Source organism: Sodiomyces alcalophilus, assembly GCF_042370955.1.
Source record: "Sodiomyces alcalophilus JCM 7366 unplaced genomic scaffold ACRALscaffold_3, whole genome shotgun sequence".
NCBI classification, from domain to species: Eukaryota; Fungi; Ascomycota; class Sordariomycetes; order Glomerellales; family Plectosphaerellaceae; genus Sodiomyces; species Sodiomyces alcalophilus.
In genome coordinates this window covers 905152-928420 of record NW_027263534.1, presented here as the reverse complement: position 1 = coordinate 928420, position 23269 = coordinate 905152, and the positions used below count along the sequence as shown (strand labels likewise).

The 23269-nt window shown below is 56.4% G+C and overlaps 9 protein-coding genes across 9 annotated transcripts; 5 read left to right on the top strand and 4 right to left on the bottom strand.

Annotated features, from left to right (window-relative positions):
* Positions 1-361: 361 nt before the first annotated feature.
* ACRALDRAFT_1062476 (uncharacterized protein) lies at positions 362-2337 on the top strand. Its single transcript, XM_071016618.1, has 3 exons — positions 362-662; positions 736-782; positions 876-2337. The coding sequence occupies exons 1-3, from the start codon at positions 596-598 to the stop codon at positions 2223-2225; spliced, it is 1464 nt and encodes a 487-aa protein (XP_070875834.1). The 5' UTR covers positions 362-595; the 3' UTR covers positions 2226-2337.
* Positions 2338-2933: 596 nt separating this feature from the next.
* ACRALDRAFT_2041404 (uncharacterized protein) lies at positions 2934-4019 on the top strand (the record flags this gene model as incomplete). Its single annotated transcript, XM_071021147.1, has 1 exon — positions 2934-4019. One exon carries the CDS (start codon positions 2934-2936, stop codon positions 4017-4019), a length of 1086 nt encoding a protein of 361 aa, XP_070875833.1.
* A 243-nt stretch (positions 4020-4262) lies between these two features.
* ACRALDRAFT_2041403 (uncharacterized protein) lies at positions 4263-8071 on the bottom strand (the record flags this gene model as incomplete). Its single annotated transcript, XM_071021146.1, has 3 exons — positions 4263-6454; positions 6536-6959; positions 7079-8071. The coding sequence occupies 3 exons, from the start codon at positions 8069-8071 to the stop codon at positions 4263-4265; spliced, it is 3609 nt and encodes a 1202-aa protein (XP_070875832.1).
* A 518-nt stretch (positions 8072-8589) lies between these two features.
* On the bottom strand, positions 8590-9835 carry ACRALDRAFT_2087252 (uncharacterized protein; the record flags this gene model as incomplete). The annotated part of the gene is made up of 3 exons (XM_071022492.1): positions 8590-8938; positions 9020-9636; positions 9737-9835. Coding segments are annotated over 3 exons (1065 nt in total), but the record flags the coding sequence as incomplete, so codon positions are not given.
* A 41-nt stretch (positions 9836-9876) lies between these two features.
* ACRALDRAFT_1092918 (uncharacterized protein) lies at positions 9877-10942 on the top strand (the record flags this gene model as incomplete). Its single annotated transcript, XM_071019638.1, has 10 exons — positions 9877-9903; positions 9965-10008; positions 10089-10117; positions 10164-10226; positions 10256-10302; positions 10416-10442; positions 10501-10526; positions 10586-10651; positions 10717-10760; positions 10788-10942. 10 exons carry the CDS (start codon positions 9877-9879, stop codon positions 10940-10942), a joined length of 528 nt encoding a protein of 175 aa, XP_070875830.1.
* Positions 10943-11840: 898 nt separating this feature from the next.
* On the bottom strand, positions 11841-12806 carry ACRALDRAFT_2058533 (uncharacterized protein; the record flags this gene model as incomplete). The annotated part of the gene is made up of 1 exon (XM_071021847.1): positions 11841-12806. The coding sequence occupies one exon, from the start codon at positions 12804-12806 to the stop codon at positions 11841-11843; it is 966 nt and encodes a 321-aa protein (XP_070875829.1).
* Positions 12807-17295: 4489 nt separating this feature from the next.
* On the bottom strand, positions 17296-18091 carry ACRALDRAFT_2058532 (uncharacterized protein). Its single transcript, XM_071021846.1, has one exon. It carries the CDS (start codon positions 17832-17834, stop codon positions 17352-17354), a length of 483 nt encoding a protein of 160 aa, XP_070875828.1. The 5' UTR covers positions 17835-18091; the 3' UTR covers positions 17296-17351.
* On the top strand, positions 18072-20548 carry ACRALDRAFT_1092915 (uncharacterized protein; the record flags this gene model as incomplete). The annotated part of the gene is made up of 8 exons (XM_071019637.1): positions 18072-18143; positions 18387-18634; positions 18680-18810; positions 18899-19074; positions 19501-19588; positions 19994-20067; positions 20096-20295; positions 20332-20548. The coding sequence occupies 8 exons, from the start codon at positions 18072-18074 to the stop codon at positions 20492-20494; spliced, it is 1152 nt and encodes a 383-aa protein (XP_070875827.1). The 3' UTR covers positions 20495-20548.
* A 211-nt stretch (positions 20549-20759) lies between these two features.
* Positions 20760-21461, top strand: ACRALDRAFT_2026800 (uncharacterized protein; the record flags this gene model as incomplete). Its single annotated transcript, XM_071020420.1, has 1 exon — positions 20760-21461. One exon carries the CDS (start codon positions 20760-20762, stop codon positions 21459-21461), a length of 702 nt encoding a protein of 233 aa, XP_070875826.1.
* Between the last annotated feature and the right edge of the window lie 1808 nt (positions 21462-23269).

The window sequence follows — 23269 nt, the reverse complement described above, 5'->3', positions numbered from 1 at the left end:
GGACTCCGTACTGACGTCCGGCATCCAGAGCCTTTTCTCGAGGTGGTCCAGCCTGACGGTTTTCTTGCGGCATATCTCACATCACGTAATCCGGAGGCACAGACGGATACTAACGGCTTACGTTGTGCGCCGCCTTACCTAAGGGCCGGCGCGTCAACCGTTAGGACACAACGACATATCCTGTCCACTGTACGAATGCGGTACATCGGAGTTGAAGAAGTCGCGTAATTGGCCTCGGTCAAACCCATGTCCCCACTACATCAACCAGCAACGTCATTGTTCCCGACAGGTCCGAGAGGCAGCCTTCAATGCTCTCCTTGCCCTGCCCTACCGATGACCGCATGCGGACTCTGCAAGAGCTCGGGAATGTCGGGTTTGATATGCGAAGGAAATGGGTTTATGCTTCTGCGTCCCTAGAACAACAACATTGAACACCGGGTGATATTTTGCGACACACTATCCTTAACAAGTACTTTCTTTAGGGGATTACGCTCGTCTCGGTTGCACCGCCTATCGAGAGGCTTATTCTCCATCCTGTAACCACTGCGAGCTTCGGCTACTTTTCCCGAGCCTTCCACCCTTCCACCGGCCCGCCATGGGAGGGTCAGACGCTGCTACGCCCGTCTTTGGCGATGTCACCAAAGTAGAGACCGTGCCATCAGGTTAGCAAGTCGCCGTTTCGTTTATTATTGCTCCGTTGCGGGGAAGCATCGCTAACTGCTACGGGACTCCCAGGGCCTGCGAAGATAAACGGCCGGTCAAACAACGAGCTTTCCCCAAGTGTACGCCTCTGCCTGCGAAGATGACACCATCAAAAGCTGTCGGGGGACAAACGCTAACAAGTACACTCCACCCCGCTCGTTCCCCCTTTTCAGGATCAGGACGAAATGCAGATAAGCCCAAGCCAAGCGCATGACAGACGACGCTCTTCCGTCGAGCTCAACGGCATCAAGACCGAACACGACCCCAGGGATGGAAATGGTCATAGCCATACACAAGGTGCGACGATGGGCGGTAGGACGGATGGGGCAAACGGAACGAAACGGCCTACACCTGGCATGGCCGATGACAGTGGTGGTGTCGCGAGTCAAACAACTGCAGGAGCCGACGATAACGCCGGCGTTGACGACACGAGATACCCTCCCCTATTACCAGCCGCACCATCTCGAGCTGGCCATGAACGCCATGTCTGGAGGGCCGGAGGTGTCCGATTTGCGCCGCTCCGGATCCCGTTTGAGCGCCGGGCACAAACAACAGCCGTGCTGATGCACAGCCTATCCATCGCCCTCTTCGTTTCCGTCTTCTTTTTCATGGCGGCCATCCCCCTAAACTGGCCGCTCCTCGTACCGTACCTCATCCACCTCTCACTGTCGACGGCTGCGTCGGACGGCCGTTTGCGGTTCCGCTCCGAGTTTATTCGGTCGCTTCCGATCTGGACCTTGTTTGCGCGCTACTACCCGGCCAAGCTCCACAAGACGTACGATCTTCCCCCGTCGAGGAAGTACATCTTCGGTTACCACCCTCACGGCATCATATCCCACGGTGCGTGGGCCGCCTTCGCCACCAACGCCCTGGGCTTCTCCGAAAAGTTCCCCGGCATCACCAACACGCTGCTGACGCTGGATTCCAACTTCCGCATCCCGTTCTACCGCGACTGGATCCTCGCCATGGGCATCAGGTCGGTCTCCAAAGAGTCCATCTGGAACACCTTGACACGGGGAGGCCACGATCGCCACGGCATGGGCCGCGCCGTCACCATCGTCGTCGGTGGTGCGCGCGAATCGCTCGAGGCCGGGCCAGGCACGCTCCGCCTGATCCTGAAGGGCCGGAAAGGCTTCATCAAGATGGCGCTGCGGACCGGTTCCGACCTTGTGCCGGTGCTGGGCTTCGGAGAGAACGACCTTTACGACCAGCTGAGCCCGCGATCGCATCCCAATGTGCGCAGGATACAGTTGTTCTTCTTGAATGTCTTCAAGTTCACCCTGCCGGCCCTCCACGGCCGAGGGATTCTCAACTACGACGTGGGCCTTATGCCGTACCGCCGACCGCTGAACATCGTGGTGGGAAAGCCCATCAGAGTCACCACCACCGCCACGTCACAGCCTGATCAGGCCGAGATTGACCGGCTGCATGCGTTGTATGTGGAGGAAGTGCAGAAGTTGTGGGATGCGTACAAGGACCAGTTTGCAAAGGACCGACGGGCAGAGCTGCAGTTCATCGCCTAGCCTTTTATTTGTTGCTACTTTTTTCACTTTTTATTTTTAAGAAGACATGTACCTCAACTAGCCATATATATACGAATAGACAAATACACGTGTAGACATCAATCGTGTACTTAGTATCTTAAGAGTACGGGACGGTACATCGATCGACCGACTCCTGAGCCTCTGCGGCTGCGATGTACAGAGTACGTACCTGATCAGGCTAGCTATCACGTGTTTTCGCGGTCCTCCATTAGCAGATTCTACTAATCAGCACGCGTAGCAGAATTGGCACGCGTCTTTTTCCTCTTCGCAATTCCCAGGCGTCACCACCACCAAACCCCAATGCCAACTCGATACTAGCCAACGCCTGCAGGTTCAAGTCAGCTCTCGGCAGAATCGAAATACCCTCCCTACTCAGGCCCAAGAATGACCCGCACTTCCTCACGTCTGAAGGCGCAAGCTGCCGCGGCTCAAGTTACCAAGACCCGGATCACCACTGTGACCAAGGTCAAGTCTACAACCAAGAAGCGCAAGGAACGGGAAGCAGAGGAAGAGGAAGAAGAAGAGAAGTGCGGCAGTTGTGACGAGAAAGAGACGACCGAAAATTATGAAGTGTCGGACCAAGAAGAAACAGTAAAAGATACCAAGATCACCAAGAAACGGAAGACGACGACTGCTACTACTACTACACGCAAATCCACCACCAGCAAGGCCTCCAAGGGAGACGAGATGCCTTTCGCAGCAAGGACAGCCGTTTCGGCTCTTAAAAGGGCCATGTACATTGGCGCCCACGTCAGCAGTGCCGGAGGCGTCCAAAACTCCGTCACCCAAGCCCTGGGCATCGGCGCCAACGCCTTTGCGCTTTTCCTCAAGTCGCAGCGAAAGTGGGAGTCCCCGCCGCTGGCCGACGACGCACGCACGGGGTTCCGTGACCTGGCCGCGAAGCACGCCTACGACGCCGCCGCCCACGTCCTCCCGCACGGCTCCTACCTCGTCAACCTCGCCCAGGCCGACCCGACCAAGGCCGACCAGGCCTACAACAACTTCATCGACGACCTCCGCCGCTGCCACCAGCTGGGCATCCGGCTGTACAACTTCCACCCGGGGAACACGGGCGGGGCGCCGCGCGAGGAAGCCTGCGCCCGCATCGCCGCCCAGCTCAACCGCGCCCACGCGGACGAGGGCACCGGCTCCGTCGTCACCGTCCTCGAGAACATGGCCGGCCAGGGCAACGTCATCGGCACCCGCTTCGAGGACCTGCGCCTCATCATCGACGGCGTCACCGACAAGTCGCGCGTCGGCGTCTGCATCGACACGTGCCACGCCTTCGCCGCCGGGTACGACCTGCGCACGCGCGACGCCCTGGAGGCGACCATGGCCGAGTTTGACCGCGTCGTCGGCAACGGCTACCTCAAGGCCTTCCACCTCAACGACAGCAAGGCGCCCTTTGGGTCCCACCGCGACCTCCACGCCAACATCGGCACGGGGTTCCTCGGCCTCGGCGCCTTCCACGCCGTCATCAACCACGAGCCGTTCCAGAACCTGCCCATGGTCCTCGAGACGCCCATCGAGCGCAAGGGACCCGACGGCAAGACCTTTGAGGACAGGCGCGTGTGGGCCGAGGAGATCAAGCTGCTGGAAAGCTTGCTGGAGATGGACGCCGAGAGCGACGAGTTCAAGAAGCTGGAGGTGGAGCTGCAGGCCAAGGGTGCCAGCGAGAGGGCGAGGATACAGGAACAGGTGGACAAGAGGGTGGCCAAAGACGCTGCAAAGAAGAAGGGGAAGGCAGGGAAGGCAGCAAAGGGGAAGAAGTAGAAAGGAGGAGACGGAGGACGAGGGGAATGATCGACCAGTCGATGCGCTCAAATGCGCTTGTCAGCTACTCGTGGGATGAAAGATTATGAGCAAATGCGCCAGTGGCCTCCGCCTGTATATATCATGTACCAACATCTATCCATACTAATCATCGACGGAGGGTATCGTATGCAAAGCCACAAATCGGTGGCGGTTCTTGATCAAGCAGAACAAACACAAACGGCAGCCAGCATCATCCTCTGCTCACCTCCTCGACCGCGCATACGCCTCAACCCTGCCCACCAGACTCCTCAGCCCGATCCCCTTCTCGCAGTTCGCCTCGAGCCACGCCTCCATCCGCATCCGCACCCCCTTCATCTCCTCCACGACAGGCATCTCCCTCATCCCGCCGTGCTCCTCAAGGAACGACGCCGGGTTCAGGAGCAAGTCGAAGCACGACCCCCAGAGGTCCGTCTGCCAGTACCTCTTGAGGCTCTCGCGGATACGGTACCGGCGGCCCGTCCTGCCCAGCCCGCCCTGGTCGCAGCGCACCGTCTCGATGTACCGCCCGAAGAGGAGGCAGTACACGATGCCGGCGAGGCCGTGGTAGTCAATCTGCCACGTCCAGGGCCGGCCCTCGCGCATCTCGGCGCAGTCCTGCGCGCTCGTCTTCCAGTCCGCCACGAACTGCACCCCGGCCGCAAAGTTGCGCATGTCGATGGCCCGCCCCAGGTCGATGAGCTGCACGCCGCGCGCGCCCCACCCGCCCGTGCCGTCGGCGCGGTACTGCGACGCCAGCGGCTGCGCGTCGGCCGCGCCCAGGTCCAGCCGCACGAGGCAGTTGTCCGGCTTGAGGTCGCCGTGCAGAATGTCGTGGCTGTGGAGGGCCTCGACCGTGCGCAGGAGCTCGACGGTGAAGAACATGGCCAGCTGCTCGTCCATGACGCCCGACGGCTCGCCCCGGAACAGGTTGACCACGTCCAGGAGGGAGCCGTGCGGGTGGAACGGTAGCAGGAGGAAGCACTCGTCGCGGTACAGGTGCAGCTCTAGGCCGCACGTCAGGGACGCGGTCGCGCGGTGCTGCGGGCCCAGCCGGGAATGCGCGACCCGCAGCATGTGGAATTCCCAGGGGTTGGGCGGGTTTTCCATCTTGAGGGCCTCCAGGCTACGGCGGGAACGGGTGGCGAAGGCGCCCTTGCCCATGGCCACGACGCCGTTGTCGCCGTCGCCTCCCTCGTCGTCTCCTCCGTCTGGATTCGAGTTCTCGACTAGGTAAACGGGAGCAAAGGCCCCTGCTCCCAGTTCCTTGCGGATGGTGTATCTCGTAGGGACGTCAGGAAACTCGATCACGGGGAGTGGCATGGAGTTGCTGGTCCTATCTGAGCTGGACCTCGACTTGGTCATGGCCTTTGCGAACCTGCGAATTTCGCCGCCTTTCTCGTATTTCTCCTGCCGGTGATCGTAGAACCCGGGATACGAGCTCAAGGGTGGGTGAATGGCGGCGAGGATCTCGTCTCTCACGGCGTCGTCCATGGGGTTGCATTGTAGGTCTTTGATAATCGGTCCTTTCAGAGGAGTACGCTTAGCTGCTGCTGCTGGTCCGGACTTGAGCTTGTCCAAGATTGGCAGCGTAACCTTTCCGGGACGAGCCTCGCTGACCACCTCTCGCACAGGACTACTGGCAAGATGACCTGGTTCGACATGGCCGTCCTCTTCTTCTTCTTCCTCTTCCTCCGTGATGACGTATTCCTCGTCTCTCTGAACGGGTGAATGATAGAGACATTCCTTCTTTGTTGTCAACATACCGAGTGACGTCTCCGTCCTCTCGGTAATCGGTGTCATGAAGGGGAGGCGATTATTAGCCACCTCGGCCGGGTCCCTATATGGCCATGTTCGCGGCTCGTAATCCTCGGGCGGGATGGGGACGTAGATGGTCCTCGTTTTCGGCTGCCCGTCGTCTTCGTCTTCTTCTTCTTCCGCCTCCGCCTCCCCTTCTTCGTCTTCGACTCCCTGGGTCCCCGTAAACTCCCCAGAGAGCGGTCCAGAGGGTTCCGCGTCGTGGACGTCGATCAGATCCGAGACCTGTGTGTCGTTGGGTTCCTCATGTGCATCACTTTCTGCATTGATATCCGGGACATGTCGACGGGTAGAAAAGTCAGACCATTCACTGACACTCTTCACATCGGACGTCTCCTCGTTGCCGGCTTCGTCTTCCTCATCATCGACATACCGCGTCGTCGTCACGGTGCTGTCGACACCACTCGTGTAGTCGCCGTCCGTCTCATAGTCGTCGTCGTCGGCGCTCTCGTCATCTTCCGCACGAACAGGCTGCAGCGGCTGGTTGAAAATGTCATATATCTCGTCCGTCGCTGCTTTGGTATGGAGCGTCATGGTAGGTTCGTTGTGATTCCTCCTCTTCGGCCTGGGTTTAGAAGGAGAGTCGAGATTCGCCTTGACTGTAACCATGTCAGCTTGTTCATGTGCGCCACAAAGATATGCGAAACGGGGGCCCTCGGTGGTTTGGATCCTAAACATACTAATTTGCGTCTCGTTGACCTCCATGGTCCTCATCTTTCTCGGTTTGTTACTCTTCTTCATGATGTTCCCGTTCTCATCTAGCATCACTGTTTCTGTGTGAACAACAAGCTTCTCCGGCACCATGTCCCCGAGGTCTGCAATGCTTGGCTCCGGCATCTCGGGCTCCCACGACTGGTCTAGCCAGCCCTGGTTCATGGCCCAAACCTCTTCAAAGCTGAGCTCCGAGCCCGGGACCTCTGGATCGGGATACACAGCCTCGAGGTTAACGAAAATACGTTCCTTCTTGCCATTGACGGGGTTCACCACGACTTGGACATTCGATGGGATCAACGTGATGTGGGATTTTGCTAATTGCGCCTGCGCTCGTGATCGCGATCGCGACTGGGACTGTGATTGTGACTGTGATTGCGACTGTAACTGGGACTGTAAAGTACAAACAAAGCGACGGAAAACAAGCCATCCATTAGTCCTAGATTGATCAATATGTTGGCTATGAGGGAGGAAAATGGGAGGTAAAAAGAACGAAAAAGGGCAGGACCTACAGTATCCCTGAACACCTGCATCTTGGGGCCATCGTTCTTCTTCCCCCCAGCTTTGAGCGTCTCTCCCACCCACGGTGTCGGCCCCATGACATTTTCCTTCTTCCTGTTCGCCAGCGAGTCGATGGTATCCCAGCCCTTGGACCCTGCGTCCCGCGCCGAGAGGGCGGAAGGCTGGGCGTCAGCGTCGGAAAAGATGGCCATCTTGGCCTTGCCCGGTTTCGAGGCCGGCCCGCCCACGCCACTCGTCTGTCGCGGCGCCTGAGGGTCCGCCGCTGCTGCTCGCGCCGCTGCAAAGGGGTCAATCTTGGCCGCCAGGACGGGTCGCACGGCGGGCAGGGCCGGCGAGGAGGGTTCGTCGGGAAGGTCGGTCAGCTGGTCGCGCCGGTGTTCAAACTCTTTGAGCTTGCGCAGGAGCCGCAGCTGGGGCCGGGCCTCGCGCTCGATGCCCAGCTTGTACACCTCTTCGGCCTGGGCCCAGCGGCCGGCGCCCTCGAGCCAGGCGGCGTACTCTTCGTAGAAGAGGGCGAGGCCCTCGCCGATGTTGTGGCGGGAGAGGAAGAGGAAGGTTTCGCGCGGCGCGTCGGCGAAGAGCTGGATGTACAGGATCCATAGCTTGAGGTAGCGGGGGTCGTTTTTGTATTGGGGAGCGTTGATAAACGTCTTTGTCGCGCGCTCCAAGAGAGTGTGGAGCTGCGACTCGGGCGTGGCTTGGGAGGATGGGTAGGCATCGAGGGTCCATCGTACGTATCGCTCAAAGACGTCTAGGGGGTCGTCCGACTCGGAGATGTTTGCGACCTCGGCCTCATATTCGGCTCGAATGCAGTCGTTCACACTCCTGGTGTCTGTTGGTGTAGGGGTCGCGAGCTTGTGCAAAGGCGAAGGAGAAAAGGCCTCGACTAGTTTCTTTGCAGAGCGGCCGCTGGGGATGGCCTGGATGTTTTCCTTTTGTGCTTCGATGATGTCGAAGTCGATGAGATCGTTGGAGGGTGCCATGGCTATTGTTGCTGCTGGGTTAGTGTCTGTCGGAGGGTAGAATCGCGCAAGCGCATTGACATGGGCAGAAGTTTTCTGCGTTTTGGAAGAAAAAGAGCGAAAAATAAATAAAACAAATTTATGGCAGAAGGCCGTTATCTTGTGAATGTGTGGAAGGAGTTGGGAGGGGTTGGTATGAAAAGGGGAGGGGCCACGGTCTTGGTCTTGGTCTCGGTCTCGCGGTTCACGTGTTGTTGATATTCATGCTTGATTCTTTTCTGGGAGTGTGGCGCGTTGTCGTGGTAACCGAACTTACTCATCAATGTGGCTGCAAATGTGGCGGAGCCTCATTTCTACTCTCACCACGATGTTGGGCGGTTGAATAAACAAGTCAATATCTCACGGATTTATTCATCTACGAAGTACATCTCTCTTCACGAAGACAGACGAGAAAAGAAATTTCACAGTATATAAAATACGCATTTACAAGTCTAATATTTGACAACATCTAGCAATCACAGCTTGGCCGTCTCATGCGACTTCCCGATCAGCTCCCACGCAAACTCGGCCAGCGGTTCCCTCGTATCCGCATACCGCTTGGCCTGCTCGCTGCTCGCCTGTCTCCTGGCAATCCGCGCGGCGATACCCTGGCACACGGCCGACGACCGGAAGATGTTAAACGCCATGCCCCAGTTCAGCTCCCGCGACGGGTCGTAGCCCGAAATCTCAGCGTACCACTGCACGACCTGCGACGGCTCGGGGAGCCCGGGCGTCGCATTGGGCAGGAAGCCTCGGTGGGGGTTGGTGCCCTCGCGGTCCGCCGTGAAGTAGGGAGTGATAAAGTTGCACAAGTCCGAGAGCGGGTGGCCCACCGTGGACATTTCCCAGCTGCGCGATGATTCGTTAGCAAACAATGCCTGGGTATGAAGACAAAAGAAGAGGGACTGAACGGCGGGGCAGGCTACTCACTCCAGGATGCCAATCACCCGCGGCTCCGTCTTGTGGAAGACCAAGTTGTCAATCTTGTAGTCGCCGTGGATCAGCGTGCCCCGGTCGCGCGGCTGCTTCGACGCATCCTCGAAGAAGCGAATCATGTCCTGGAAATGCGGAATGTCGCCAACGGGCTCCTTGGTGTCCACGTCCTGGGTGCTCGCCTGGCTCGCGCAGATGGTGCGCCACGTCTTGATCTGGCGGTTGTAGAACCCCGACGGCCGGCCGAACGTCTCGAGCCCCACGTCGGCGGGGCGCACGCGGTGCAGCTTGGCCAGCGTGTCCACGGCGGCGTGCCACAGCGCGGTGCGCTCGGAAGCCGACACGCCGGGCATGGCCGGGTCCTCGAGGATGCGCCCGTCCAGGAACTCCATGATGTAGAACGGCGTGCCGATGACCGACTCGTCCTCGCACAGGCAGTAGGCCCGCGGCACGGGTACGTCCGTCTTCTCGAGCGCGTGGATGATGCGGTACTCGCGCTCGACCTTGTGCGCCGTCTTGGAAACGAGCTTGCCGGGCGGCTTCTTGCGCATGACGAAGCGTTGCCCGTCCGCCCCTGTGATCTGGTATGTCGGGTTCGACTGGCCGAAGCCGAACTGCAGAGAGGAAGAAACCGTCAGCTCACATGTTACGCTAGGTAGATACGCATCGGAACCTGAATGTTCCTTTGGCGACTCGGGGGCGTTGGTTACACACCTGCTTCAGATCAACTGGTGTCTTGATTTCCGGCACATTTTGCTGGATGTATCTCTCCAGGGCCTGCTGGTCAATAGGATGTCTCACGCGACCCGCCATCTTTGGGTAGAATTGGGAGTGTGTAAAGGAGTATCGTTGAGATGGGCGGTGACTTTTTGGTCGAATGGGTCGACTTAAAGAGGCGGGGGGTATTCAGCTGCCGTGCCTGCTAGGTGCTTGTGTGATGAGGGTGATTCAGAGTATGTCAAAGGATCCGCCTATTTCCCTGAGCTGTACGGTAAAAGTGGTGGTTTCTTACATCCTAGAGCTGCGAGGAAGGTAGGATAATAATATTGAAGACGGGAACCGGAAGTGCGCCGGCGCGAGAGTTTGTCCCGCGGGGTGGCTACAAGGCATTAGCTTCCCGGCACGGCGGGTTGATGTTTAGACGACATGCCGAGGTCCGCCAAAATTAGCTGGTGGGCCCGAGCCAGTCAGCAGATGGAACGGAGTGTGGGGTTGTGTGGATGTACGGGGTAGGTACAGCGTATGTACTTCTAAGGTTGTGTACTGGGTACTTTGTACAGCGGGATACGGAGGCGTCCTGACGCTATTAAAGAGAGGCAGTAATCCTGTGCTATACCGTACAGATACAGGTGACATGTATGTCTCCATATATGAATAGACGACTCGTTACTAGACCAACTCGGCCGTCAAGACTTCACGGGTCTCGATAGCCGGGGCCTATCATGGCAGTACCTAAGGAGTGCTATCTTCCCACTCAGCCACTGGTCAACGTCGGCTCACAAAGGTATCCCACCACCTCTCTGCCTCGACTATACAACCCCCTACTATCTGATTGGTGCCCAGTTTCTCAACGTCGCTATCGCCGGATGCTTTGGCTTCACGGACATTGGATGCGATTCCAGTAGATCAGTCCTAAACCCCGGAAGAATTAGCCGATTGGCCATCTACGCACCTTGAATGCCGAATGCAGCAAGTCCAGATGAGTTGATGCGCCGTCACCAGGTCCATCTCATTGATGGTTCGGTCCTGGTTCATGACATGTAAGAAAGCCGTGGAAATCATATGGCATTGACGCGGGAAGAAATAATCTATTCCAAGATCAGCTTTGCTAGGCAACTACAAACTCTAGAACCGCTAGGTAGGATTTCATCCATCTTGTCGGCGCAATTTTCAACCTTCAAGACTGCCACTTCAAACTGACATGCCTGTTCTGCGAAGGCTTTTGTCCTCTTTTCCTTTGTCTTTTTTTCTTTTCCTATTTTTCCTTTTGAATTTGCCTTCGTTTACCGCCTGATGTACGGTCTCGTCTTCTGCTCCTCGTCTTCGGGCCTCATCCCGAGTCGACTAGGAGACAAAGCCGTTTCTCCTTCTCGACATCGCATCGCCTACCCCATCCCGACACGGCTTAGAAAAGCAAAAGGGAGACAGATTCAGCAAGTCAGAGCAATACAGCAAAGAGTGACAAAAGAAATTATGCTTAATAAACAATAAAGGGGGGTATCCGTCATTTCGTGTCGTCCATGCATTCTTTCCTTCCCATATCCCACGACCGACCCTCGAGACGACGTTCGCGGGTGTGCTGTTGCCAGTCGAGTATCTGAATTAAAACCCAAGATAAAAGGAGAAACCCCAAACGGGAGAACAGACGTGTATAAAGAGAAAGAGAAAAGAAAAAGAAAAAGGGCAAAGGGGGTAATGTAATAAGAAACACCATTGATCCCTGGAGCGGGCCAGTTGGCAGATATAAGCCGCAACCATACTCCAGAAACAATATTTGTCGTGTGCCAGGCCGTCCCCTCGCCCGTCCACTGGGGTTCGGGAAGCCCGCGTTTTTGCAGACGAGCCCGAAAAGAAGTCCCAGCAATAATCAACTTTGAAAAATCACTCATCCGACGCCACGCGTTCCATCGCTTCCCGTGTATGTCCCCTTTCCCGACCTTGACTCCGGCCCGTCGAAGCCGCTCCAAATCTGAGCATTGAAGCGAATTTTGTGCGGCATCTGGCTGTGTGCCTTGTCCGTCATGAACTTCGTAGTCGTACGACACGGGAGGCCGGGCCTATCTGGCTGCCGCGTGCGACTTGATCGGCTGTTGTCAATTCAGCTCGCTTCTCCCTCACCGGCCGCCGCCGGGCTTTCTGTTTGGTCCGTCTTCACCTTCTTATTAGAGGCGTCGGCGTCTTCCTCGGCTTTGCGCTTGGTGCCCGCCTTCGCCGCCTCAGATTCCTCCGCTTTCGCCTGGCCTTCGCCGGCGCTCGCGGCCTTTTTCCGCTCAATCTCGGCGACTTCTTCTGCAGTCAGGAACCGCCCACCTGGACCACGCGGCCGGCGCATGGCGTGATTGTGTCTGGACTCGTGTAGGTACGGCTTACGGCCCTTTGATGTCAGTCGTAGCTGTTCTTCGAGTTTTTGCCGAGCAACCCGTCTTTTCAAGATACGATGGAACTGTTTCGCATTCACATAAAGAGGTGATTCTTCAACACCACCACCTGCTGACATGTCGGGGACCTGCGGATGATGTCCCATCGCTGCACCGGGCGGAAGTTGTGGCGGCGCAACCCCCGGTCGACCCCCGACGTGGTTCATCATATTCTGCGCCGCATTCGCAACACCTGGGCTGGCGACCTGGCTCATCCTCCTCTGCACGTTACCCATCTGAGGCGATCCCCGGTTGTCCTTCTTAACACCACCTATCCTGGGAGACGTCTGAGGTAAGTTCGGGTCTGACGACATGTAGGGATAATTGGACTGCCCCGACGCAGCCGCGGTTGCGGCCATGGCGGCGGCCTGGATGCCGGGCATGGCATAATGCGGGACGCTGTACTGCGGCTGATACATGCTAGGTGGCTGGCTTTGAGGTGATTGCTGTTGTTGTTGTTGTTGCTGCTGCTGCTGCTGCTGCTGTTGTTGAGATGATAGGATTGGCGATGTCTGCACGTGCGGGTTAAGGTTGTGGGGGGTCGGTGATGTGATGCTGTTGCCGGCTCCCGAGTTGGGATATCCCGACTGAACGTGGCCTTGCGGGTGCGAGTTCTGCGCTTGCTGAGGGTACTGAGCGTACTCCATCATGCCGGTACGAATGATCGCGTTGAACAGCTAAGGATCGCGCTGGAAGATTGGACGACTTTTGGTCGCAAAGTGTTTGGCACCAATAAGATTCGGAGCGCAGTCGTCAAGCCCTGTCCTGTCGCGAAACGAAGGGTGAGGATTGGGCTGGGGAACGCTGCCGTCTTGAACGACGAATGAACGCAAGGGGTAGCCGTCCTCTAAGGATGTATCTTTAAAAGAGAGGTCCCGCCGATTTGGGTACAATTGGGCACAACGCGTTATGGGGGCCGCTGTCGTCTCGGGGTATCGATTGTACGAAAAAGTGGGTCGACAGAACACCGGTATCTATTGGATATGCGGTATGAGTTGGCAAGCGTTGAAAATGATCAAGTGCGATGCGTGAGTGTCCGACCACAACATATGCAGGCTGATGTAAGGTAGGATCGTGAGGCGCGCCGCAGCGAGGTCGACGGTGACTTGGTTGTCAGGTAAAATGTACCAGCCACGTGACGGTTTTCTGGTTCACGAGGGCCAAGGATGCGACTCTGGGAGGTTTCTATCTTGTGAAGTCTTGGGAAGCAAAGGCTGCTACTCGGGAGTAATCAGATAGCACGTTCACGCAAGGTGCGATTCCGCTTGTGCGAGGATCTATCCGTGTCTAATTGTTAGTATAGCGCTCAGAACGGAACGAGAATAAAGCCGAAGGCCTGTAACTATGGGGCAAAAGTGGGGTAACAAGGTGTAGGGACTGCCGAGAGGGAGGAACCGAGCCCTGGTCCCGGCTAGGCTTTGATGTGTTGGCAACGACCTTGCGTCTGCAGGATATGCGGCGTCATGGAAGGCCCCTCATCCAACCAGCTCATCAGCAACGCCAAGCAGAGCAGCGATGGTGGCTCGAAACTGTGCAGCATCACCAAATTCCGGTGAGGTTTGTCCCAGACTATGCCGACACATCCAACGCTTCACGAGGCAAAGGATGGGCCAGAAATGCTTCTGGCTCGGTGCGTGCAGAGCTGTGGCGCGATCCCCAGAACCCGAGGCTATGGCCAGGATTCGCTTCGGCCAAGTCGCTTCCCAGGGCATTCCTAGGCGAATTGGTGGTGTAAGGCCGCAGAGCCAAGGCGGGAGAGGGACACTGGTGTCAGAGGCACATCGGCTTTGCAGCCCAACCTGAATCGATGGCCTTCCTCATGTAGTCTCAAACTCTAAGATCTAAGACGAGGTGTGCCTGACGGAATTGTGCTTCTCACGCGTGTGAAGGGCTTATGGCTAGGGAATTGAGAGGGATAGATGGATGAGGTAAAGGCGAAAAGCGAAGGGTGTTGAGTGTTGGGATGGAGAAGCGCGAGGCGAAGAGATGGTGTGGCGTTGCAACTCCAAGGAAGAGGGGTGTATGGATTAGGCAGGAGAAAGGGTCGCTTGCATGTTGAAGACAGAAACCAAAACAAAACGGGGAAACAAGATGCTAGCAGGCTTACCTTCTAAACTGAGGTGAATCGAATTCGGGTTGGGTTGCAGGGTTGCACTACTGGACACGGTTAGCTTGACCAAAGCCCCATATCATGAGTTGGAAGGTGCAGAGCAAAGAGCATGCGACGGACTATAACGAAAGGACTTGAAGGGAAACAAAGAGAGTCGAAACAGGAGGGGAGAGAACCGAAACCAGCGCCGAGTGCCTCCAATCTACACTTGTACGGAAGGCAGAAAACAGGGAGGGGGGCAAGGACGCGACAGGTCGTTGACGAGGCCCAGAGCAACGCGCAAAAGGAGATTGGTGAGGTGATGACGGCGCTTGTTTCTGGATGTGTTTCCCAGACACAATAGAGTGAGAGCAGCGCGATCGAGTCCCAGTATGCAGCAGAGAGCCCCAAAACAAAGGTGCGCGTGTGGGGAGAGACGCTGATTGCAGGGTTAAGCGACTGTCCGCAGATGAAGACTATCACGGGAGGGACAGCGACGGCCAATTATGGCGATCAGAATGAAGCCGACGATGATGATAGGCCCCCTCGTCGCGACGACAGTGCTTGGTGTTTGCGAGGCCAAGGTAGGTAGTCTCCAGGAATGCGATCGTGATCTGATTGGGGATGGGCAGACGGGCTTGTAGTACTAAGTCGTACTAGTGGTACGCGACGTGGGGGGTTGAAGAGAAGATGGCATGTATGATGGGGGTGATAGTCGGCGGATGCAGTCATCAACGTCAGGGGCTGAAGGCGTGTAGGCAAAGGTAAAAGGGAATAAAAGAAATTGCGAAAAGAATGATTTTCTTTGGGATAAAACAAAAAAATAAAGACAAAAAGAAAAGGCGCTCGATATCGTTTTGCGCTCGATTACACTTACAGTATGGAGTATCAATGCTCTCGTCCTACACTTGGACAAGGACTCGTACTCGAAGACGTCGGCGACGTGCCTGGCGTTTGGAAAATGCGGTTTGTGCCTGGCGGTGCCTTGTAGGGACGGACGCTGTCGGAGCGGAGCGGCGCGGTCTGCTGGACGGGTTTCCCGTTGTCTGCGCAGTAACACACTCTCTTCTCACAGCTTGGCTATGAAGAAGATGCGACGGTCAGACGATTGGACGGTCGGTCGGATGGATGGGGAAAACGAAAAAGGAGGGCGGGCGGGGGTGGGAAACGGAGAAGGGTGGTGCGCGCGCACCGCACGCGGACGGACTGGACGTGACGACTTGTTGTCGTACTGTAAGGTAAGGTAAGGCTTTGCAAATCGACTCACCTATTTCGTGTCTGTCGATTCTGGTTGGCCTTTCGAGTCCCAGTCTTCCCGCACAAGCACGAAAAAAATGCGGAGCGAACGGTTTCTCGTTGGTCGAATTGGAAGTTGGTGTGTCTTTTTCAGAAACTTGCCCTGGTCTGGTCTGCACTTTTCCAGTCAGGGACGAGGAGTCGAATCTGATTGCTGGTTGATGAATCGACGGGCTTTTATTGATTGGTTGTGGGAGAAAGGACGAGGGAAAAATGCGAAGAGGTGATTTGAAGGACTGGACTGCCTTTAACCATCCTAAGTGGCTGAATCAGCCAGGCTGTGGGTCCAGCATTTTTCGTGATCCGTGTCTCTGATTCGCTGTCATCGCGCGATGCCACGCCACGGTGTCAGTTGTTGCCCCGCTTACTGTGGGCTGACTGAGGTCTTTGGTAAAGCACACGTACGTAATGGCATTGTACTTGCTGTACAGTATTATGTAGTATGGCTCGCTTTGTATCTTGCCTCGTAGTTGCCGTGCTTTGTTGTTCCCGTGGTAGGTCAGCGAGTCGTCATTTTCCTAACAAAGTCGTGGAAACGAATCCCAGGACGAAATAAGGCGATCCGACTTCCAATCTTGGTTAGCAATACACCAAGACAACGCTTAAACAATCTGGAGACTCATCGACTCATGCTACACGTGTAGAGAGGCTCCATGTTTCCTACAACGTACTCAGTCCCGGACCGGCACTCAGTATCATCTGTCCCTCCCGCTCTTCTTGCACTCTCGACGAACAATTTGAACGAACAATAATGACGGCACCCATCGGTTCGACAGTCGAGACAACCTTGGAACTGGGAAAACCGAAGTGCATAGGTGGCGGTCAAGAGTCGGCATTGTCCGCTCCTCGGGTCGACCTTACAGATTGGATCGACCGACATTGATGAGTTGGCAAGTCGGAGTGAACCCCTGACACCGACATTGACGTTGTAAACTACTTACGGACAGTACCGCCACCATTTCTTCTTCATCGATTCTCAATCGCCCCCTCACTATGCCAGATGAACGCTAAATATAGCTGAAGCTGTCACAGTGCCAGCTTAATTTGCCTCGAAAGTGCATATCACATCTCTACCCACCATCCAGCATTTCAGGACAATATCATCACCGCATCGGAATATTAGTTTTGGAGTCTTGGGGCGCAAAGGTTTCTGGTCCAGCGCCAAACGAAATATTCCACCAAAAATCGTTGGTGTCCTATGACTTGACGGCTGCCTAGCCCAAGTTCTATCGACTCTCGTCCTGCGGGGACCGGATAGACAGCCGCGATTTCCGTGTTCCCACGTCGGAGCTCAGACTCGAAACGGGCCCAACGCCTTGAGGTACCTTCCACACGTGACTCACCGCCGTGACCTCAGCCCAGCCCCAGAGGCGCAGCAGCCAATAATCTTGGCCCTTCCGTGTCTCATACCCATGGGAATGTCGGTGAGAGCTTGATTTGACTTGTCACTCAGTCTTGCTTTATTTTTCTCGCGTCTAACAGAGGTCAATGTTGACAGGAAAATATACAAGATGGGTTCATCTTTTCGCCAACGAAGGCCCGGCCGGAGGGATTTTGCAGGTTTTCTGAATGAGCTCCATGTCTTTCTGAATAAGCGGAAATGAGGTTTCGCCTTCTCCCGTGCCAGGATGAGGACAGTATTATGTAATGGAATACTGAGTAGTTCTCGTATTATGTAAGTCTTGCAACCTCGCCAGCGGTATTAGTCATTGAGCCCCTCCCCTGCCTGCTCGTACAGAGCCGCGCCGAGACACTCTTGCACACTGGCCACTCCATCTCCGTCGCCCGCGCCGCCCCCGATGTCGTGCTACAAGGCCGAGCATCGGGATTGATGGCACATCAGGCACCGACGGCCGAAATCACGATCTACGAAGTACCTACCCGCGAAGCCGACATGTACGCCAGTTGCCCGCCTGAAGCACGACGACCAAGGAACGCTTTTGCGCACGAAGCGCAACGAGACGCAGATGAGACCCTGCGCCACTTCCTCGTGACATATCTCGACGCGGCAGCGGTTCTTACCGCTTGAGGTGACCATCGGGTTTGCTCGGGGCGTTTCGGGTGGAGAGGTCGCCGCCGTGTCCATCAAACTGTGCGACTTTGCCAGCTCGTCCTTGGAAGAGTTGTACCCCGGGTTTGGCGACTGCGCGTACGAGCCAACATACCGACCCGCCATGTGCGAAAACACGGAATGGAAACGCTTTGCGTGGAATCTGTCGATTGGGACGACGTGGACATTTGGGTTGTCGTCGAAGGGGAATCTTTGAGGATCATATCGCCAAAGACACATATTGGGAGGCTGGGAGAACCGGTATATACATCGGATGCTGTCGCAGAGGGTTCGGTAGCACTCTATCAGTACCTCGGGTCATGAACTGGCTTGTGGGACTCGTAGTTCCTGTAAGGCATGTTGATGGCAGAAGCGTCCTGTGGGTCTCTTCAATTTCCAAGGTGAGTGAGTGGTCGTTTGTGAGCACCATGTTCCTCCGGGCGCTTCCTAGTTGCATTCTTGCGTTGTAGGTGGTGAATGGTGTCGGATGATCAGATGGGTATTGCGTTTGGATCCCGTCCTATGGGCTACATCGGTAGGATGGACTCTGTGGCAGTGATGTTCGTTTGGTATAGGCATACATGGTTCTCCTGTGAAGATTGTCTCTACATCCATGCATTTCAACAGTACCAGGGCCGATATGGTCTGCTTGGAAACCCAGGTTCCTCCTGGGATGTCTCGGCTGGCGAGAAGCACATCAAGCACAAGCAGAAGAAGAAAAGATGATGGAAAAGAAGCCCAGACCTTTCGCAGCCAGGCCGAGGCCAGGTCAACCTGCGACGAAAATCATAGACGCCGAAGACTGCCGGCGCGAGGGACGAGATCCAGTACATGGTCTCCTTCGGCGAGATTAGCGGGGAGGCGCCTGTGCAGGTCCGCACCGTAGCCCATACGGCGACCGGATGCTACGGCGGGATGGAAGCATTGGTGAAGACGAGACTTGGGAACCTGAGGCTTCTCCAGAAACGAACAACAGGAGCCAATGTTGTCTGGGCCCGGCGTCAGGTGAAGCCATGCGACGGCAAGACACAGGCAGACATGTAGAGGGATGGGATCAGAAGATGAGAATAGCTTCTTCAACCCAGGCGCGCGGATGGAAGTTTTGAGGAACTTTCCATATCAGGTTGGCGCTTCTTGGAGTGGCACCGGCCTAGCCAGAAGCGGGATGCCTGTATCACCATCGGAGTGGTCGGCGAGGGGATTCTGGTAAACGTGGGTTTGGCCAATTTCTCGACCGTTTTTCTGCAGCTTCAGCTCGCGCGCGCTCTCCTTATTAAAGCGGGTAGGATAACCTTTTCTACCAGTCATCCTCGACGGTCACCTGTCGGCAGGGCAACGCTACGAAGGGTCCATGCATAATGACACGGGGAGCGATCGTAAGAACGAAGGTTGGCCTCTCGTTGTCCGATACGAGCTCGAAATGAGGCAGAAGCGCGCGCGCTGTACGGAGCAGCCATCGGGCAAGGCCTTGACTGATAAAGTGTCCAAAATGGAAAAAGGAAAATGTGAAGATGTCAAGATATAAAGAGCGGCATGTTGGCTGGTCATGAGGTTTGTGACAGCATCAACATCACGACACGCCTCGTCACAATTCCTCGTGGAGAAGCAGAAGCATCCGGTCACATTTCAGTTCTTTTCACATCAACCAACAGCAGCCGTCGAAACTGGTTTTTGATACGGCCTGGGAAGTCTCAAGTGCATCTTTCCACCAACACAGATCGGACATCACTGGTCACTCTGCGTCGTTCCTTTGAAGGTGAGCAGCTTCTGCATGGGAAGAGGTGACAGAGCGAGAGGAGACGAGCGAATCAAGTTTCTGGATGGGGCCAGCGTATGGGATCGTCAGCTAATGAGTGGGACGTAGGTGCTGTGTCTGCCTCTGCTGCGATCTGGGCGCTTCGTGTAGAGCGGCGCGCTCAGCGATCACACCACCCCTGTCACGCAACTGCCGGGCCAAGAGCACGATACTTTGGCGTTCGTTGTAAGAGAACGGAGTGTCGATTGCGAAGAAGACGGAGAAGAAGAAGAAGGGGAAAAAAAAAAAAAGAAAAAGGGAGAGACCACAACTACACCGAGGACACCGACGACGTCAACCCAACCGCCAACAAGAAACAAAAGCCGACAAAGACACAACCGACCCCTTACGTTACCTAACTTTCCCAGTCCCAGCGACCGAGAGACAAGAAAATCGAAAAACAAAACCAAATCGCCCTTGTCGCCTACTACCCTGCAAGCTTCCCACGCTAAGGCACTGCATCTCACTTCACACGCGCCGACGCAACGAATCACGACGCTCACCAAAGGGTCCACGCAAACGAACCACAGGCTTGCCGCTCACCCACCCCCTGTCCTCTGCCCCGACCACCAGCAGCAGTTATCACGACCCCGTCCCCCTCCAGCCAACAAGACGTCACACAAAGCACCGTCGGCCTGGCGTCACGGCAGTCTTGTCTCGTCTGTCTGCCTGTCGTCTGTCTGCCTGTCGTCTCCCTGTCCGTCAGCTCTGCGCCAGGCTCCTCTCCCCTTGGGAATCCGTTCTCTTCCCCCCGTCTTTTAGAGTCCTGGCATTGCCGCCTCCACGTTTCAAACGGCCTTCGTTTCAGTCGTGCCCATATCCTGGTTCTACCCTTGTTCCCGGAACCACACCAGAAATAACCCTTCCCTTCCCACTCCCCCTGGATCACCCGCTGTCATTTGCCCAGTCAGTCGTCCTTCAGACCCCCCAGACCACCCCCAGACCACAGCTCTGGGTACGCAACCGTCGCGAAAACTCGAAACTCGTTGCCGCCAGGAGCTCACCGTCCGCACACGCCCCTCCCCAGCGGTTCCCTCCCTCACTTACAACGTACATCGTACACCACTCATTACAACGTACACACACGACCAAGCGCCCGACTTGACCCAGCGGTATCCTTACCTCGTCCAACATTGGCAAGGGATTAATATACATCTTTCCCTTCCCACCACCTCCATCTATTTTTCTCTTTTTTTTTTTCCTTTCTTTTTTCTTCTTTCCCTTCCCTTCCTCCCCACGGGCGACTCGTCTCTGCAGCTTGTTAGCAGCTCGACCGCACCGAGTCATTCGCTTGACTTGATCCGCCTCGTCCTCCCTCTCTTCACACCTACCTTCTTCTCCCTCTCACACACACTCCTCTCGGCCTCACAATGCCACCAAGCACCAAACCCAAGCTGCCCAAGCTGGCCACGCCTGTCAGCGCCACCTTCCCCTCCGAAGCCGTCCTCTCGGCCGCTCCCTCCACAGGGACTACTCCCCTCTCCGCCAAACCCGCGTCGGCCTGCTCGTATTACCCTCCCACCGCAAAGACGCCCATCACCCCGCCCACGGCCTACACAGACTTCCTCAAGTCCGTGTCCGCCGGCTCCCTCTCGCCCTCCGCCCTCACGCCCTCCGGCTCGGGCTCAACCACCCCAGACTCGGTGCCCTCCACCGCGACGAGCGACCGGACAGACTGCTCCTGCAAATGCGACGCCCACCACCATCGTCAGCTCAAGGGCCCCGCCACCGCCCCGACCGTGCCGCCGAGCCCGTTCAACCGACCGCTACCCATGTCCGCGCCGCCCAACGGCGCCGACTCGTTCCCCAGCCTCAAGATCCCCCCATCCCCCGCGCTGTCCTCGTACCTGGACTCGCCGCGGAGCGCCACCCCGACCACCGCCCGCTCGCCCTTCAGCGCCCGGTCCGTCCACTCCGTGTTTGACTGGGACGCTGTCCTCAAGGCCAGGAAGAAGCCCGCCAGGACGAGCGTCCGCCACGTCGTCACCCGCACCGTCACCTACCACGCCACCCCGAGGATGAGTCCCGCCCCGCGGGGCAAGAGGCGCAAGGTCGAACACACTCCGTCATGATTAGTCTCGTCGGTTTTCATACCACCGTCAAGATTTTCGACCGTCTCAGGACACGCCTGGAAGAGTACTCGCACTCATCTCACCAACTCATCTTACCATCCCGGCTGGTCATCTCCCTCCCTCGAGGCCATTACCCGGGCATTCTCTCCTTTACGAATTTACGTCTCCTTTTCTTTTGTCGATAATATTCTTTATTATTTCTCGGCTGGAATCTTCTTCGTCGTATTACATCTGCCCGATTGCGTCCTGGGATCTTGGAAAAAAAATCCCCGACATGAAGATGAGATGACGCGAGACAAACCAACCGAGAACCAGAACCAGGTCGAATGGTGTTCAATCTTTTGGAATGGGTGGAAAAGGGAAATGGGCGGCTTTATCCTTGTCGAATCAACGAAACTTTTTTTTCCTTTTTCTTTTTTTCTACTGGAGCGACTACTTGATTCTCTCGGATGGGACTTTTCGGGGGCCAACTGGAGGTACTTCTTTTGGAGTTTTACGGCGTAGATGCCTACGCTTACGCTTACGCTGTCTTACGGGGAAAGGGGGGTTGCCTGCGTGCCACATGCGATATCAAGGGACGGCCAAGGTCGTACCATTTCTATTGTTTTATTTTTCTATCATGTATGAGGCGTGTGGCTCAGGCGAGGGGTTGGCGAGGCAAAGATCTGTCTTGGTTGGCTTGGGATACAATTCTGGATAGCTCTCCGAAGTTCAGGGAGGGCGATAAAAGACGCAAATGCAGTGGACGACATGGGAGAAGAAACTCGGAGAACCACCTTGGGTAGTCCTATGAATACACTCCCGTCTGTCCTTGCCCTCTATTTCCCTCGCCCTCTGCGTCTTCCCTTGTCCATTCTTGCTTGCTTGCTTGCTGATTGGCGAGTCCATGGACACTGACAAAATCAATAAAAGGAGTATAATATCTGCCCGTCTTGTGATGCGCGGCCTGACATGCGACCACGCGGGGTCGCCGATAATATCACCTACTGCCAATGACCACGTACTGAAAAGTGCGTGTCAGTTTCCGCTACCACACTGCCACACTGCAGTTGTACCTATCCCGCCCACCCTTCACGCCCTTTTCTCTTTTCTCCCTCCCATACCATGCGCAGTAAGTGTCCAAGTCTGCCTGCCCGAACCAAGCGGCCGGTGGGCTCTCCAACCAACGCACAAGACAAAAGGGAAAAATAATCGAGACAAGGGGCCCCAACCAGAGCGGGCCAGCAACGCGCTAAGCCAGAGGAAGCCGTAGTGCGACCCGGAATCCTGGGAGCTGCATCGATCGGGAGCGATGACGATGGGTCCGACCTTGTCCCTCTCGTCGCGGCGGGAGGCTTTCTCGGATTAAGCGCCTGTCGGACACGTTAGACCCTGGGCGTCTTGGACGACGATTGGCCGTTGCCCCGGACAGGGGTGTGGTAGAGATCACCAACGGGGCAAAAAGTCGCTGGTGATTGGCCTGGCCAGGGAACAGCTAAGCGCCGAGGGAGATTTGAGAGGGAGGGAGGGGTGGGAAGTGGGAAGTGGACGGGAAAGACGTGGGGCCTTGGGATAATGGGGCATCCGTCCAGTGGACGGGCTTCTCGGTACTGGGAAAACGGAAAACGGTGGTGAAACGGAGCGGAAACGGAAACGGAAACGGAACGGAGAACCCAAGACGGACCGGCCCATCTCGTCACAGCACAAACGTTGGTGACGAAACGCTGGTGACGACTGGCATGCAGAGGCTGCGTCAGTATCAGCAGTATCAGCACCGCCCAGCAGCCTCCGAGAAACACGGAATCGAGGCCCCTCCTGCATCAAACCCC

What these genes read in the sequence shown, in the direction of transcription:
- ACRALDRAFT_1062476 (XM_071016618.1), top strand. Translation starts at nt 596, where the DNA reads ATGGGAGGGTCAGACGCTGCTACGCCCGTCTTTGGCGATGTCACCAAA. An exon ending in AGTAGAGACCGTGCCATCAG is followed by an intron (nt 663 to 735) that starts GTTAGCAAGTCG and finishes CGGGACTCCCAG; the next exon opens with GGCCTGCGAAGATAAACGGC. An exon ending in ACAACGAGCTTTCCCCAAGT is followed by an intron (nt 783 to 875) that starts GTACGCCTCTGC and finishes CCCCCTTTTCAG; the next exon opens with GATCAGGACGAAATGCAGAT.
- ACRALDRAFT_2058532 (XM_071021846.1), bottom strand. Translation starts at nt 17,834, where the DNA reads ATGTGTCTTTGGCGATATGATCCTCAAAGATTCCCCTTCGACGACAAC.